The sequence below is a fragment of the Cydia amplana genome, chromosome Z, assembly GCF_948474715.1.
Source record: "Cydia amplana chromosome Z, ilCydAmpl1.1, whole genome shotgun sequence".
Taxonomy (NCBI): Eukaryota; Metazoa; Arthropoda; class Insecta; order Lepidoptera; family Tortricidae; genus Cydia; species Cydia amplana.
Genome location: NC_086096.1, coordinates 27,934,642 through 27,951,856, shown reverse-complemented (window position 1 = coordinate 27,951,856; position 17,215 = coordinate 27,934,642). Strand labels below are relative to the sequence as shown.

The 17,215-nt window shown below is 36.1% G+C and overlaps 2 protein-coding genes across 2 annotated transcripts in view; one reads left to right on the top strand and one right to left on the bottom strand.

Annotated features, from left to right (window-relative positions):
- The window catches only part of LOC134660672 (protein PFC0760c-like), a 139,032-nt gene that overhangs the window by 73,596 nt on the left and 48,221 nt on the right, over positions 1-17,215 (top strand). The gene's annotated exons all lie outside the window — the stretch shown is intronic.
- The window catches only part of LOC134661428 (zinc finger protein ZIC 4), a 33,137-nt gene that overhangs the window by 13,666 nt on the left and 2,256 nt on the right, over positions 1-17,215 (bottom strand). Inside the window, exon 2 of the mRNA XM_063517516.1 lies at positions 9,628-10,455. Within this exon, the coding sequence (XP_063373586.1) occupies positions 9,628-10,330 (703 nt within the window). The 5' untranslated portion in view covers positions 10,331-10,455. The remainder of the gene's footprint in view (positions 1-9,627; positions 10,456-17,215) is intronic.

The following is a 17,215-nucleotide window of genomic DNA, read 5'->3' as shown; positions in this document are numbered from 1 at the left end:
GGTCATGGGTCAACTACTCGATCGCGATGTTTCAAGGGGGATTAATGCGAAAAATTATGACTCATTTATGGACAATATAATTTACTCGTAATATTCATAAATTACAAAGGAAATAAGTTTTAAGTTTGACTTATTTGGACTAATAAATTGTCCCAGTGATACAACAATTTGGCCGTAGCCGGCGGCGTGTCCTCTCTGTTCCCACGCGGGCTCGAGTTTCAGCCCCCAGGCGCATTTTTGGGACAAACCAATATTTCTAACGAATATTAATAGCAGGTTTTGTTTTTTTTTATTTGCTTTATTTGGTTGTCATTTCGTGAGGCGCGCCCGGCATTCTCGACATAACTTAAATGTTTCGGACATTATGCGTTCAACTTCGACACTACCATTTAATTAGGTGTGGATTCGTTTCACAATCATTTGTACTTATCATTATTATAGTATGTATATTGACCGGTAGATAGAGTTGTTGGTTCTTAATGTGTATAACGATTTAAAGTAAAAGTATCTATTGTTCCAAAAATAGATTTTGTGATAAATTTATACGAGTTTGACAAAATAGGTACTAGTTGTTTTGTGTTGAATGTAAATGTTTGTTTTCTTATTGCTCTCCGTTTAAGCATTCGATTCGATTCTTATCCATTTCTTGTCACTACGATCAGAAGTTTTTGGGATGTGGTGTAAATGTGAAGAATTCTCATTCCGAGTGTTTTGAACACAATGGTGGTCGATCGATGGGTTGGCGGTCTCTGCATGTGTTGTATTATCACACATACCTACCCCAGTAACATAAGATAGTTTACAAAGTATACATGTCTGCGGTTCAAAGATACCTACCAGAACCTAAAGAGGAAGATACAGTAGAACAGGTTAAACATAACCTAAATGTTTAAGACATTGAGATTGGTGCTCTTTGTAACAATTAAGGAATGGCATATTATATTATGAATTATATTAATGCATCCTTAAAAATAGTGTACTAGTAATTTATAATTTTATTGAAAATGTTAACTATCCTGCATAAAAATCGCCTACAAGAATGTATTGCGTAAACAGTGATTGTTTTCGAAGATTGCGCGTTGCACAGTTGCGCGTTTAAAAAAACGCATGAATTAACTGCTATACATATTACCTAGGTACCTATTTATTATCCCATCGAGTTGAAAATGGCCAAGATGGTACAATGATTGCGGCACTAGCAAATTTAGTTGAATATTGCAACTATTCTGATGAATGAAAAGAAACCGCAACAAGGTGAGTGCTCGCTAGCTATGTTCCTAGTGCGTGCTCTGAGCATAGCAAAGTAAATATGGCGCGCAGATTAGTCAGGCGAGGACGTAAGGCTGCCTGTCGGCAACATCACTCACTTCCATACATATTGATAGCGACAAGGTGTTGGCTAAAAAACGCATGAATGATGCAGTGAGACCCTCCGCCGTTGCCCTACAAGACGAAAGAATTTCGCACAGTTAGGAACCTCAAAGAGCAAAGTTTTTCTTGATGCATTGAAAACGGCTGATAGCTCATTTAATTTAATGATGAAACTAAATAACAGTAGGCAAGGAAACTTACAACACCGCCGTAACACAAGATGAACATAAGCATAAGCATTTTCGTGCTCAGCGCACACTCAAACAGCAATTAGTATGCTTTAAATTAAAGGAATGAAAATAGTATTTCCAATAAATGAGATTAGAATAAATTTAGCCTAGGCAAGGTCTTTCTCAGTCATCTTCAAATACGAACATAGGTAGTAAAGTGTCTAAAGAAATGTTAGTAATAAGTAATAAGATAGAAAGGGCGAGGCAGCGTAGGAAGCATGGGCCGTTCGGTGCATCCCGCGGTTTTGAAAGCATTGTTAGATTGCAACCTCGAACAATTTATGCAGTCCCCGTACAGGCTTGCCGTGCGGGGCTCAATCTTTGTAGCAAATACATTTTTCATCACACTTGTTCGTAAAGGATGTCATTAAACGCAGGCGTAAAGAGAGTGATAGCTGACTCCGTCCTAAGCAGTACCTAACGGATATTTAAAATTAAATTTGTTACAAGCCAAGAATAAAATTATTTGTAAATCAAATTAAGTATGCATATAAAAATATGATTTTTTGCTCATAGTTAATTAAGTTTTATATAACATGTAGATTGAAATATTTTTAACTACGTATTTTCAATAGCGGTTGTATGACGAATGGGTCTGCCCGGACCATTTGCGCTTTGCGACTAGAATTAACATTTATATGGACTTAAGAATGTAGGTACATGTTTCCTCGCTAGATTTGAAAGATACTGTATCACACTCAAAGATCCCTTAACAATTTTGGCCAAACGCTTTTTTTTTAGAAATACGTAATATTAGATATGGCGGGCTGTTAATAACGTACCTACGAGGGGTGTTCAAAATATTCTCGGTATGAGAATGAAAACAAACAAGTACGAAAAGTTTGATATTTTTATTTTTCAATATACTCCCCCCCTATGTTCATACACTTAAAAGATCGATCAATTATTTTTTTTAATCCCTCGTAAAAATATTTTTTATCTTTCGTGTAAAAATGCTCCTCCACTGCCGCCTTCAATGCTTCATCGTCAGAAAATTTATTTCCACGCAGATCCTTTTTAAGATTGGGGAGCAAAAAGAAGTCGCTGAGGGCTAAGTCCGGACTATACGGTGGGTGAGTAACAGTTTTAAACCCACATTCAACAATAGCTGCCTTGGCAATATGAGCAGTATGGACGGGGGCGTTGTCATGCAGAAGCAGAATACCTTTGGTTAACTTTCCTCGCCTCTTTTCTTTAATTACATCCTTTAATTGACGTAGAATGTTAGCGTAGTACTGTCCTGTGATATTTACACCTTTTTCTTTATAATCGATTAGTAATACTCCTTCACAATCCCAAAATATCGTGGCCATGACCTTGCCAGCTGAAGGGATGACCTTGAACTTCTTGGGATGAGCTGAACCCTTAATGTGCCACTGCATGGACTCTTGTTTACTCTCTGGGTCATAATGATGAACCCAGGTTTCATCTCCAGTAACTATTCTTTGCAGCACCTCATCAGGATTTTCACCGCACAGGTCAATAAAATCGGAACAACAAGCTACACGCATGTCTTTTTGAAGCCGAGTCAGCATTCGCGGAACCCATCTTGCACTTACTTTTGACATATTAAGATGGTCATGTATAATATCATGTACGGTACCAATAGAGAGATTGGTTACTTGTGCTATAGATTTTACCTTCACTCGACCATCTTCCAATATAAGTTTTTCCACTTTATCAATATTTTCTTGTGAAGTAGCTACTACAGGCCGGCCAGGTCTAGGGTCATCTTCAATACTCTCCCTTCCGCGTTTAAACTCGCTTGACCACTTTTGAATGGTAGATAAAGAAGGAGCAGACTCACGGTAAACACAATCCATTTCCTCTTTTATGGTTTTTTGATTTTTACCCTGTTTTGTCAAGAATTTTATCACGCATCGATGTTCTAATTTAGTTAACATTGTCAATTCGCACATGATGTTCATGTTTGTTCAGCAATTGCAGAAAAACAAAAGACCATCTCGGTTCGAATTATACTTTTTTTTTAATGTCAATGAATAAACCTTAGCGGCCAGTAACGAAAGAAATTTTAGAAGAGGTCGTAAGATATCAATACCGAGAATATTTTGAACGCCCCTCGTATAAAATAAACTACTAAAACAAGCGGTTCTGAGATAGGTAGGAAGGTATACCTAGTATTACCAACTATCACGAATTTTCCTTCTTGAGACCTCGCGATATTGCATTTAAAAACAGTTTTTAATTCCTCTCATTAAGTATTCGAGATTAACTGATTTATGATTCATAAGTCTTAGTTCGACGCGGGTGGCAATCACAAGAAAATCCAGCAAGTTAGGTAGCCTGAGATGGGCAAGCAAGAAATGGTTACAGCAACTCGTCAAGCCCACATATAGACAGGGATATAAGTAGATTTAATTATTAATCAAAATGGCCCTTCGTATGACCAGATTAATTACATGTACTCGTAGTTATGCAATTCATAACGTAGACTGACAGTGGAGTTTTTCATGAAATTGCAGGTAAGTTTTTACCGACACGACTTTGTAATTTACTAATTGCTCGAATCACATTAGTGATGCAAGATTCGTATCCTATCCGATGGTATGCGATGCTCGCCGATGTGAGACAGCTTTGGATCGATCGCGAGCTCCGAATGCGCCGCCTTTAGCATCACGCCGGAGACGTTTTTACGCGCGCTCCGCAGCGCTGTTCGCACCATCTCTTTGACATTTAGCGAATTTCTTAAAAGAAATAAAAATGTTTTTCAAGTCTGCTGAAACAGGAATGTTGTTACATTTCTGAAACTTGCTCGTCTGCTTAAACACGTTTTTTTATTAGGTGTAAATTTAACCTATCAAAGCTGGATCCAGGACACTGTTCGTTTTATTTTTATACCTAATGTAAGTAATGTATTATATAATTAGGTACCCATCTCTATTTTCAAAAACAGACGTTATTGCAATTCTCACTGAGTACGAAGGATAATTTAAATCATAACGATCTTTAAATGCTTTGTCGTAGTCGGGTAAAAATTAAAGCGCTTAACGCATTTATTGTCTGGTAAGTGAGTAGTGTGTTTTGGGGTAGCAAGTGATCAGTGTGTGCATTGTGCATGTGTAAGGTTCATGTGCATGTGTGCTGCGAGTATGAGGCAATTGTCGTAAGCATGTGTGCTGAGGGTTAAAATGTTGTTGCTGACGGGTGACGGCCAACCACGCCCATGAGATAATCGCTTGTTTTTTCACGGGCACTTAAAATATTTTTTTGGTAAGATAAGGTTTAATATACCTTCCTTACAAATTAGGTGCGATCAACCGTTTACATTACACGTTAATAGTTCACTGACGCTTAAGAAAATTCTTTGATTAAAAATCTACATACCTAAGCCTTAAAACGATGTTTTGTTATTATATGACAACATCGACAAATGAATAGTAGGACGCACAAAGATTAGTTTTGTAAATAGTTGTAGGTACCTAAATAAACGCCTTATTAGTTTGGTAACTGAACTAGCGATTTGCAGTCCCTAGGAGCGACATCTAACTTTAAAAATCTCTTCATACATCTAGGTGCGCTGTATGTAATAAAAATAAATCAAATCATGTTCTGATTTTTAAAGTTTGAATCCCGCTCTAAGATGTCAAGCGCAAAAGTTTGATTTGACAATTACAGTTACCTACACCATCAGCTAGCTCAACTGTCAAAACAAGGCATACAATAAAATAACTCTACTTTGTACATCTGACTAGGATTATATGAATAAATAAATTTGAACTGAAATAGTAGGTACATTGTGCAACGGGGTAAGTAAAATTTTGCAAACGATGTCTATAAATTCACGCCAGCAGAATTCACATTAAAGACTCGAGTTTGCAATATTTACCCCCGGAGTTTACACAGTGTTTTTCATCTCACTTGCAAAGAAAAAACTAAATTTGAAGCAAAATAATTCTTAAATACATTCAGAGTGTTCAGACATTCGTCCGCCATATTGTCAGTTTTTGGCTGGTTGGGCATTGAAGGCACGGACCCATTCATCCATGCATTCAGCCACGATTGAAAATTATATATATATATTTTATCGGCTATTAAAATATAATTTAATCAAATTAAATATTTTTAAATACAAACAAAACAATTAAATTAAAAACGTAAGTATTTTGGAAGTAAAACTTGTTTTATATCTTTTCTTTTAACAAGTATTTTACTTAGAACCTACTTGGTTCGTATGAGTTAGTGACAGAATTAAAAAACAAGCTATAACTCCCGTGGGAGTAAAATGGACTTTAACTGCACTTGCGTGAAATAGCACGCTTACTGCGCAATTGTGATGAAAAATTATTTGTGTATACCTACTTATAATCAAATTTTAATATTGAATGAGTCCATACCTACCTATAATATTTTAAATTGTTCGAGCGTAGTGAAAATACCTAATTTCTTACATACGCTGTTTTATTATTATGAAGTGTTGAAAAATGGTGATGACATTATTGGCCAGGACTTATCCAGTGACAAAAAGGGACTCTCATACAGCGTTACGCACACATACGCGACCTTATTGTACGGGAGATTTTTTATACATTTTAACAATCCGGCGCAGATGGTGGACGCACATAAACACCTTTTATTCAAGCCAACTTTATAGGGTTAGTGCATTGTCATTATAATGTGCTATATTGTTGCTTAGACAACTTCAGTAGGTATGTGTTCAATATTATTCTATAACTTTCTTCAGGAAAATCTAAAGTATGAAGGGATAAAAGTATGTAGGTAAGTAGTCTTAATTTGAGTACTGTACTATATTTAATTATACATTTTATTTGTGCCAAAGGGGCCAATTATTTTAGATATATGTTAGTTTTATTAAGTATCAATTCTTAGTTTTAATTTAGTTTTATTTTATAGATAAGTTAGGCTGTAATACAACTAATGTACCTAATGTTATTTTTAATAAAAATACTAATTTAATTATAATTTTATAATTGTGCTTTATTATTATAATATCAATGCCAGTTTTAAGGTTTATCTACGGGTCACTAGTAGCTTAAAAATAAGACTTTTCTTTCATTCAAGGAATGCATGTTTAAAATCTGAATCAAAGTCGCTAAGTACCCAGTTGCAGATTAGTATTGTCAATGGTCGTATTGGTAGAATGAACATAAGCGTGTTTAGTTAGCAATAAACGGATGTTAAGAGCTGCACTCGACGTGCGCGCACAATGCACGCAACCACAGGGGCGGCCGGGAAGGGTTCCGCATTGTTTGCAAAATATTTTGAAAGCGTCATTTTATACGGCATATTAGCCAGCACTGCATTTGATAGTCGGGGGACGTCTTCGTCGAAATCATATCATCATTATGGTGTTGAACGCTCACCCTATCCGCCGTGCTGACGCGTCTCTAGGTGATGTCTGGAGTGATAACAATGCGTAGTTTCTTCAACTTTTTATTCACAACAGATTGAATATGTAGGTAATTTTAGAGTAAATTATTTAACATATTTTTACTTCGGACATCGAATGAAATTCAGGGCAAATTCTCTTAACGAGTTTGCTAGATACCTAAATATACAGAAAACTGATTGACGATACTTATCAATTTTACCGTGTAACGTGTGGGAATTATTAATTGCAAAGGTGTTAATAGATTTGTAACAAGCTATTAGTAAGATGAAGTAATCGGCTCCGGTGGGCGGGCCCGGGCCGCAGCTCGCAGCTTTGCCGGCGGCAGTTTGACGCGAGCCGAGTGCTCGCGGCCTCTTCATTCCTAAACTCTAATTCATGTCTAATACTTTGTATACTACCTAATTATTGTATATTTTCATGAGCCATTCTTAGAAACTCGACTATTAATGAGGTAATGTTATGATCCGTAACATAATGATAAATAAGTCTGCTAGTTTAAGACATAATGCATCTAAACCTTAAATATAAACAAAGTACTTATTAAAATGTCTTAATCAATTATTCATCTCTGGTCATAAAAATGAGCATATTGTTTAGAGTTAATGCCAAAGACTCTGTAACCACGTTTAAACACAAAATAATATACGTTCGCTAGTAGCAATGAAAAGTTACGTCAAAGATACTCTACGTACCTTTGCATTTCAAGCAATGTGCCTCTCGCTTGTCTCTTGTGACTGAAGCACGCCTTTTCGTGAAGATGTTTTTCGAAGTCACAGTCTTCCGGAAATATGGATAACTCTTCGCTCTATATCTACTTTCCTCCAACCTGCTCTTATCGCGGCGTGGGTTTGGGACAGTCTAGTTCAAGCGCATTGCGGTCTCGCACAGCGCGCCTTTCGTTTCAGCAATCGCCGTATTTCAACACTTTCACCCTGCGACTATAAGGCGACTAAGTTTCCCCTTAAGCATGGAAGTGCAGAATTTAAGACCAATGCCTGGTAAAAAAGACAAAATTTAGTATTTCATTTAAAGGCATTAAACAGTTGAAATCCAAAACAACTCGCATAGCGGTTTTGAAACCCTTTTGGGTAGGTAATACCAACAACTAATTAATTTAAACATGATATTTCACGTATTAAGACTATTATGTATGTAGGTATGTAATTCTACCAAAAATAAGTAGGTCACGCACAGCTTCATTGCAGTTTTAAATAATCAATTAATCACTCGCCATAGCATTCACAATGTTATCAAATTAGATCTCCTAACTAATTTACCTACGATAATATATTTTATAGGTTATTCCATTTATTCCCGGACCCGGATAGCTACTTATTTATAACCCGAGATCAAAACAAGACTCACTTTGAATATTTAAAAGTTAATTAAGGGATTTACTACTTGAAATAAAGAGGAAATTCAGAAGGTTCCCGGATGACTCGCTACTGATTTTAAACATAAGGTATCACTTTACGGCTAAAATGCGTTCCTAATAAAAGTATCAGTTACTTACGCGCACGCACACCGGTCGCGGCCGGGGCAGCCGCCGGCGACGGTTCCAGATATTATCCGATAACACCGATATTTGAAACATTCTTATTTGCTTTGACATTATGATACGTTTCGATGCTACGGATTAAAATATGTTTGAAGCGAAACGCTAATTATTAACTTATAATTTTAATCAAAGAAGTTAAAAATGTCATAATTATAATATATAATAATATTATATTTAAAAACCCTGGTATTTGTTGTGAAGTAATTAAAAGTATAATGACAGTAGACTTCCAGTTTACCAGCCTTAGAGCCAAATTTATGGCACAACATAAAACAATTCTTCAAAATCTCCCCACAAAAAGGTCTATTCTATTCAGAGACCCGTATGAGATAATAGCGTACGGGGGCACGGGACAAAAGTCTCAACGCAACGCTGAACAACGATGACCAAAAAAAAAAAAGAATAAAACCATCTGGCCATTCAAATTCCTAGACCTATTCCTTTAAAATCGATATTTTAAAGTTAACTACCAATACCTTACAACAATACCACACTATAGTGCGCGAGAGAGACAAACGCCAGAGAAGGAGTCGACGGAACTGGACATTTTAATTTATGATAGTTTTTTTTAAGTATCTTACATTACACAGTTCAGATGAATCTTTCGACTTTTGTAATGAATTGAAAAATGGTGCCTGGCTTGAACGGTTTTTGTCCTTACCGAGAAACGGACTTCACAAGTCGACGGTTCAGGCCTTACATGACGCCGTTAGAAATGGTGTTTGCGATTAGATCGAGTTACAAGGATCTTCTTTGATACGAGGTTGTTGTTTGGTGTCATTGTGTCGACTAGAGGCATTGTGATGATGCGCTTCGTGTTCGTAACAGTCGTAATAGTGGGCGTCTGTTAGACCACGGGCGGCAATCGGCAGCCGCAGGAGGCGGATCATTATGCATTAATAAGAATCGAAATGTTTCCGCAGATCTATAAACACTCTGCTGGTACGAATGATGCTGAAGTTGGTTATGATAGGTACGTATAATTGACCTTCGTTTTGACGAGAGATGAATAAATGATTTTTGTTATTCTCATTACATAGATAAATAATTTTAGTTATTTACGTTAAATACTAGTATATAATCTATTTGACACTTACCGGTATGTGTTCGTTTATGTATCTTGAGATTTTCAGATCGGGCAAACACTTTTCCGCAGCCGGGAAACGGGCAAGGGAAGGGTTTCTCGCCAGTGTGCACGCGTATGTGGTTCACCAACTTATATTTCGCTTTGAACGGGCGACCGTTCCTCGAGCAACCTTGCCAGAAGCAGGCGTGCGTCGTGCACTCAGGTCCACCGACATGTTCAACTGTAAGATGCGTCACGATTTCGTGCATGCTCGAGAAGAGTTTGTTGCACAACTTTCGCGGGGGCGGTTGCTCGGGGTCGAGCCACTGGCAGCGCATGTCGCGCCTCGGAGGAGCGCGCACGTAGCGCAAAAAGGCGTGTGGAGCATGGGCATGCGCGTGAGGCACAAGCGGCGGGGCGCCGCCCTGGTAGTGCATGTCGCCACGCCAATCCCAACTTTGCTCGAGTGGCTGCTGCGGAAACAGTTCTCCGCAGCCCCCGTACTCGCGCAGGTAGCCAGGCTGGTAGGAATGCAGCGGGTAGGGCTGGTAGTGCGGTGGGTGGTGCGGCGGCGGGTGCGGTGCGGCGGCCCGATGCTGCGGGCCCACGCCGCAAGCCGGCTGCGGTGACATCTTCAGCCCGTAGGACGCCAGGTGCGCGTGGTTCGTTTCGAGGAAGGCGTTCATGGCGGGGGTGGCCGACGCCGGCGCATAGCCCCATTCACCCGCCACCATCCACGCGGCGGGTATTCCCCGCTGGAGCCTCGGTCTTTAACAGCGTCGACAGCGACGCTTCTCCACTTCACTTTATTTAGGTGTGCCTCTGTTTCGTCGTCAAATTTTCTCGTGATCTTGCTTTCCTGTTGAAGAAACATTTAGATCTGTTAATTCTGTTGCAGTCTACAATGGCCTATTTAGTCAAAATATAATTTAAATTGTAATTATTCATAACGTTTTTATTAACATAAAATTGATAATATGAATAAAATAATATGAAAATACATAGTTCGGCTAATACTCATTGGACACTTTGAACTCTGTTAATGTCGTACAGTACGGATATGATGGTCGTTCTTGTCTACGTGACAGCGTGATAAAACGGTGTCCGTCACTTTCTTTCCCACGGTGTTAAACAGTGACAGTTATTTTATCACGTGGATAAAGATGGATAAAGCTATCCATAATAGGCTGGCAGGTAGGTAGAGAGATGCCTAAATGGTCCGTGACCGTATCCCTCTGGCGACCACAAATCGTATTCAAAAAATAATAATGTTTTGGACACCTATAACATCGAAAACTTATAATAAAAATGTGAGGCAGGGCAGGTACTCGTGGACATTAAATTAAACTGTGGGTGAATTTATACGACATTTTTATACGTCTGAGACAAAAATTTCGATTGTGTTCGTGTATATTTAATTTTAGTTTATTTGTTAGGTCTGGCTCCAATCTCTTTTATGGCACGTTGGCATCGATAGTTTATTAATATACCTATATAGACGAATGATTAAACCTGTTTGTGGAGTGGCACGGCATCCAAAGTGCAGTGCCTTCCTTGGCAAGGCGTATGTATTTGTACACGCGTACCTGTCTGCGTGGCGCATGTGTGCGCGCGCTCGAAACACCAGGCTATCTACGGATGATTTGTAAGCAGAGAAATTCGTACACGATCTAAACTAATTGTATAATTTTCTCCGTGTCCAGAAAGTGTGAATTATCGAGGTTCATTCACATTCACAAACACATCATTAATACCAAAATACTTTATGTATGTTTACTATTCTGATACAAAACATTATGAATAGGTAGTACATAAAATAGAGTAGAAACTCTAGAAAGTCTAGGGAGTTCAATGTCTGATCTTTGGTAAATCTAGTTAATTAGATATTCCTGCAGCAGTTTAATTTTTTTATCATGTTGCTAATAACACAGTAGCAAATATGTAGTATGTATGTAGGTATTGTTTAACTTGTGTCATGTAACAAACAATTGTAATAAAATCTTGCAAGTCGGCGATTTCTTACTAGCCGCCGTATCGTCTTGTAACTTTTAATGTATAGGTAAAATTAAAAACGGCAATAATTTAAGTGTGTTTTTAAAGATTTGATTTATTTTTGGCAGAAGCCAATATATAGGAATTTTACGCATTTTTAGATGCAATTTTCATATTTTTAGCTTTTGTGCAAAAATTGTTACAAATTATATTTTATTTTGTTTTACTTGTTTGTTTAAGGTGCGTTTTAGACCTATGTTCGTGATTTCATTGAGCGAAAGTAAAGCAAACTGATTTTTAATCGATGAAGTTACTAGAGAAAGACCTCAAGTTTGCTAATTAAATAATACTTAGTTGGTAAACCTTATGAGTCCGCAGCATGCTCGGCCGAATTTGACTTTCCCATACAAATAAGTTTCGTTCTTATTTTAAAACTACGAGTTGGATTGTAATACAACTAATGAAACTTTGCACATACAATGGCATGAGGTATATATATATATATATATATATGCGTGTAATTAGTTTATATAGCTTCAGCTTATAAAACAAATAAAATAGAGCAAAAACAAGTTTTGTATGAAAAACTTTAATTCGCTGTATTTTTTTAACATTGGTATCTAAAGCTTTTTTCCGAAGGGGGTCCACACAGAATATCAAATATTATTAATAATAATGAATTTATTGCATGCTGTTGACATATTTAAATTATATAATTTTTTATTTTATTATTCTATCCACATGATTTTTTAATTGTACTTACATCTTATTAATTATATATTCATTCCAATATACTGAAATTGATGAATACTATAGCATGTAAGGTTAAAAATTGTTATATTTTTCGCTGTAATCAATCTGTATGGAATTAATAAAGCTTTATTCATTCATTCACTCATTCATGTGAAGCTACATAATCTAATTACAGTAGCGCTGGCGGTACACCGAGAAATTCTAAATGTAAAAAATACTAAATGTAAATATTTTCTAAATTGATTTATTATGATTAGATATGAGGATATTAGACAGATTTTTGAGGTATATTTTACAAAAAAATATTGTACGGTATTGTATCTGGAGAAGATATATTTTTGGAATCGGCTCAGAAAGCCCTTTCGTTTAATACCACACACGATAGGTTTCTAAACATTTTTTTTAATTCATACAAAAAAGAGATGACGTCATAACTCCTCCCGTTTTTTTTTTATTTGTTGGTGCTTCGGGTCAAATTGTTTCAAATGTCCTAAAGATCAATCGTACCGATTTTCAGACCTTTAACACCATTTGCAGCGTTTTTTCGCGAACCGCTATCGCTACAGGCAGAGATACGAGTATGCTGCGGCTCTTAATTAAATAAATCAATTTTAATAAATGTGCCTGCACTCTAAATATCGTCCATATGTAGGTAATTTACTAATCAAAAATTAGTGGTGATGAATACGAATATTCGTAATAATCATTCGTATCTATCTATATGCTCAATTAAGTATAATATTAACGCCAAGATTTGCACGACTAGCTTAGATTTTCGCGAGTTAAATTAAGTCGTGTCACTTTACTTTGATAGCTTAGTATTTTGCACAATTTCAACATCATGTTATTTATTGTATAATAAATATTGTATATATTTGATTGCGCTCCGTACTCCCCGTTATAGGGACATGTCTCATTTTAATCCATCAAAATGTAAAAGATTAGCAATCGATGGGTTTTCTACGCCAAGAAATCTTAAAGGTGGGGCTTTCCACTTGGTACCTACACCTTAGTACCTATAGCTACCAAAATATAAAAAATATTTTCTAGTTTAGTTTAGTTTAGTTTTTAGTTATTTTCCTAGAAATAACAGTGATTAAGTTCTATACAATTCCAGTTTTTAAAAGCACTGAAAAGGCAGCCAATTGGAAAACATCAATATTAAAAGTGGTCTAATTCAGACTATTTTTTTTTGGCATAAATAAGTATACCATTAATGCCTTAGACGCAGTACCGTTTGAGACCTTTGTTATATAATTAACCTCCAGTTTTAAATACCGCAACAGTTAATCTCTTTGTTTACCCGGATTTTTTTGCTAACGGCAAACTCTAAATCTGCTGATTCCGAAATAATCTTGTTTATGCATTGTTTGAAACACTCAGCGGCGCAGGCATCGGCGCGGCCATACCTGGCTCGCTTAAACAATGTCACTCCGTTCAGATCTCCATCTAATCTGTACATTATCTGCGAGGCTCCCTGCCGTGTGGCCGCTTCATCACAAAGCAACGGGTTGACAGATCTTTACAGAAAGACATGCAGGAATAGGATTACTAAAAATATGACATTTGCTGACGTTAAATCAATTCCCATGGCATTTTATACCTTATGGTCCGTTACATAAAAGATATTTGGAACAACTTTCGAGTTTCTATTAGGTAAGTAGGTACCTACTCTGCATCTGCTACACGCTTTTTATGGCTGTTTTTGAGAATTACCTTTAATCTTATTAGGATAGTCGTTTTGAGATAGAGGTGCAATATTTATCAGTTTAAAAGGTTTGCTCTATACATATAAGTTGGATTTATGTTATTGTTAATACTTTTGCATTGCAGCTTTACTGAGTTCTTTGACACTTTGACATACTTCTTTTACCTACTAGAGTCTGTGCGGAAAGAGAAGAGTCGTGGAATGTATGGGGCCAATACATTTCACGACTCTTATCTTTCCGCACAGACTCTATGGTATTTAAAAATAATATAATATTACGTGCAGTATATATGATGTTTATTTGTAGTCGAGCATAAAGGACTCTTATTATCACACATTTTCGTGTGATATTTCTTCACATTAAATTGACTGATTTTTATTTTTTCACTTTATGCCAGTAGTATTATTTGCATGTAGGTAGGTATAGGTATATGTATATATTTAAGTATATTACCTACAGGGTTCAAGGTACCTACTTCATATATTATTTAGGAGCATATCATCTGCCGTAAAATTATTTGTTTTTTTGCCAATATAACCCCCTATAGTTATTATAGTTCGTTTTTTTTGCATTAGAAAAAAGGTAAGCAATATTGACGTGTCTTTTTATTGAAAATGATTGAAAAACGCTTTTTAAAAATTAATTTATATTACTTATGAAAGCAAAATAACGTAAATATCGTATATGATTTATAATTGTTACACAAGTATTTGCTGTAACTTATTTTATAAAAGTGTTTTTGGAATGAAAACTTCTTTAGCGGCGCTGTGCACTTTTTGTGATGGGGAAAAAATGTTAAACTCGTAACAGGTGTCACGTGACCGTAAGGCGTAAGACGTAACCTTCTCTTTCTACCGCGCGGCGAAAATGTATGCCTGAGCCTGCTGTTTCGTTTTTATTCACCAAAGAAGTCATGGTAACGTATCATAATCAGGTCAATTATTTAAAACTGGACTTTTTTTTAAGCAATAAAGCTCAATGTTCTAATCTTGTACGGGCTGAAATACGAGGATCTCATAGTTACATTCTAACTTTATATCACTCAAATATAATTCAATAAAGCTATATCTTGATGAAATTGCTAACAAAAGTGAACTCTAGTACTGGTGAATAAAACTCAAAATATCACGACCATGCAAGGTAACTTTACAATTTCTACAAATTTAAGCTCACTGACCAGCAATTTCGGAACTAAAGTTTTTCAATGGGAAGGAGGATGGGTCAATTATACATAATGTTGCAGACATTTTGGACTAGTCATTGAGTTTTCACTTCTGTCGGCACTCCCGGAGTGCAAACGGTTGTTTTTTTTATCAAAATACACATCAAGATCGCTTACTTTTTTGCTAATGCTAAAAAGACGGACTGGGATATGGGACCATAATGGGACGGTGTAAGATTAGTAGAGAATAGGATCACGCTGGCTCTCAAAATGTAGTAAATATAATTAAAAACTTAAAGCGACTTCAAAACCCCTTTTATACGCGCTAGCAACTGATATGTTTGAAGTCGGTGCCAAGCTAAACCTTAAAAGCATCAACACACTGTCGAACCGAATGCCAATTGCCAACCCTGGCGCGGTTGCAGCTGCTAAAGAAAGAATTAGCTGTTAGGTATAAATAAATATTAAGTAAATATAAATATTAGGGGACATCTTACACAGATAAACCTAGCCCCAAACTGAACAAAGCATGTACTATGGGTGCTAAGCGACGATATACATACTTATATAGATAAATACATAGAAAACACCCATGATATCATCATGATTTGAAGAACCTTACTGTTTGCTTAATGCTTGGCTGATTTGTCGGTGAAAATACAAATTAGAAAATATAAATAAGAAATTAGATATAGTCTCCATTATATATTAGTTTCTAATGAGCCCCTTTTCTATTATTAAAATTGTTGGAAGTATATCCCCACTTAGTCCGTAAGTACCTATTAATATTATAAATGCGAAAGTAACTCTTGTCTGTCTGTACCTACGCCTAAACCGCTGAACTGATTTAGATGAAATTTGGTATGGATATAGTTTGTGACCCGAGGAAGGACTTAGGATATTTTTTACTTATCATCTTCATCATCCTAAGCGGACGTAGTCGCGGGCAGACGCTCCTATTATTTAAATATACCTAGATCAAACCGTTGACCAGCTTGACAATATATATATCTTTCAAAAAATACAAATATGACGTTATTGACGATGGCTATGTTTTAAAATACTTGGACTATTATTTGACACATAAAAATTAAATAAACTCAATTCCTAACTTTTTTCTTTACCTACTTTTAACTTAATCTTATTTACTTCCATGTGCTTGTGTAAATGTACTGACAACTTAGGCATACAAGATTTATTGTAATATTTATGTATGTATGTTAAGTTAAATTTCATAATTGTGTAGACTACTTTGGATTTTACTCTTTCTTTGTAGAGTCTGTGCGGAAAGAGAAGAGTCGTAGAATATATGGGGCCCAATACATTCCACAACTCTTCTCTTTCCGCACAGACTATATGGTCGAATTGACGCATAATAATTGCATGTTGGGTCTATAGGTACCTACCTATATCCGTATAGTATAATTCATAATCATAATTTTCATGTCCAATTTAAGAAGCAATAGTAACATTAATATGTATTGCATTAGTTTATGAAAAAAAAAACCATTAAACGTTAATGCAATTGATTGTAATTCTAATTAATTTAAGAATGATTCTAAGAAACGAATAATAAATAAAAGCTAGAAAAAGAACTGCTTTTAACGATATAGAATAGAATTCCACGCCTATCATTTATGTAACTATACCTAAACAACACAAAACTACTCTTTTAATTTTACGACATAGATCAGGGACTCCTGTATGATTTTCGTCTAAGCTATATAATGTAAATTACAGACATAGGATTTTTCTAGCACGAACGAGGCAACGCTAGTGACTTAATTCCTTCCGATATTTAGTTTATCGATACCTATCTTATAATTAAGTGTCATATACAAAGACCACATTTAGAAATAAATGAACAAGAATAACAAAACTCACATTATTAATACTTTACGTACCCATTTCATACTTTAAAAACAATTTCATATTGATTATTTGAAGATGGACGTTTTAAAGGAAAATATATACGGTTTGACCCTGCCGCTTATGCTAAAAAG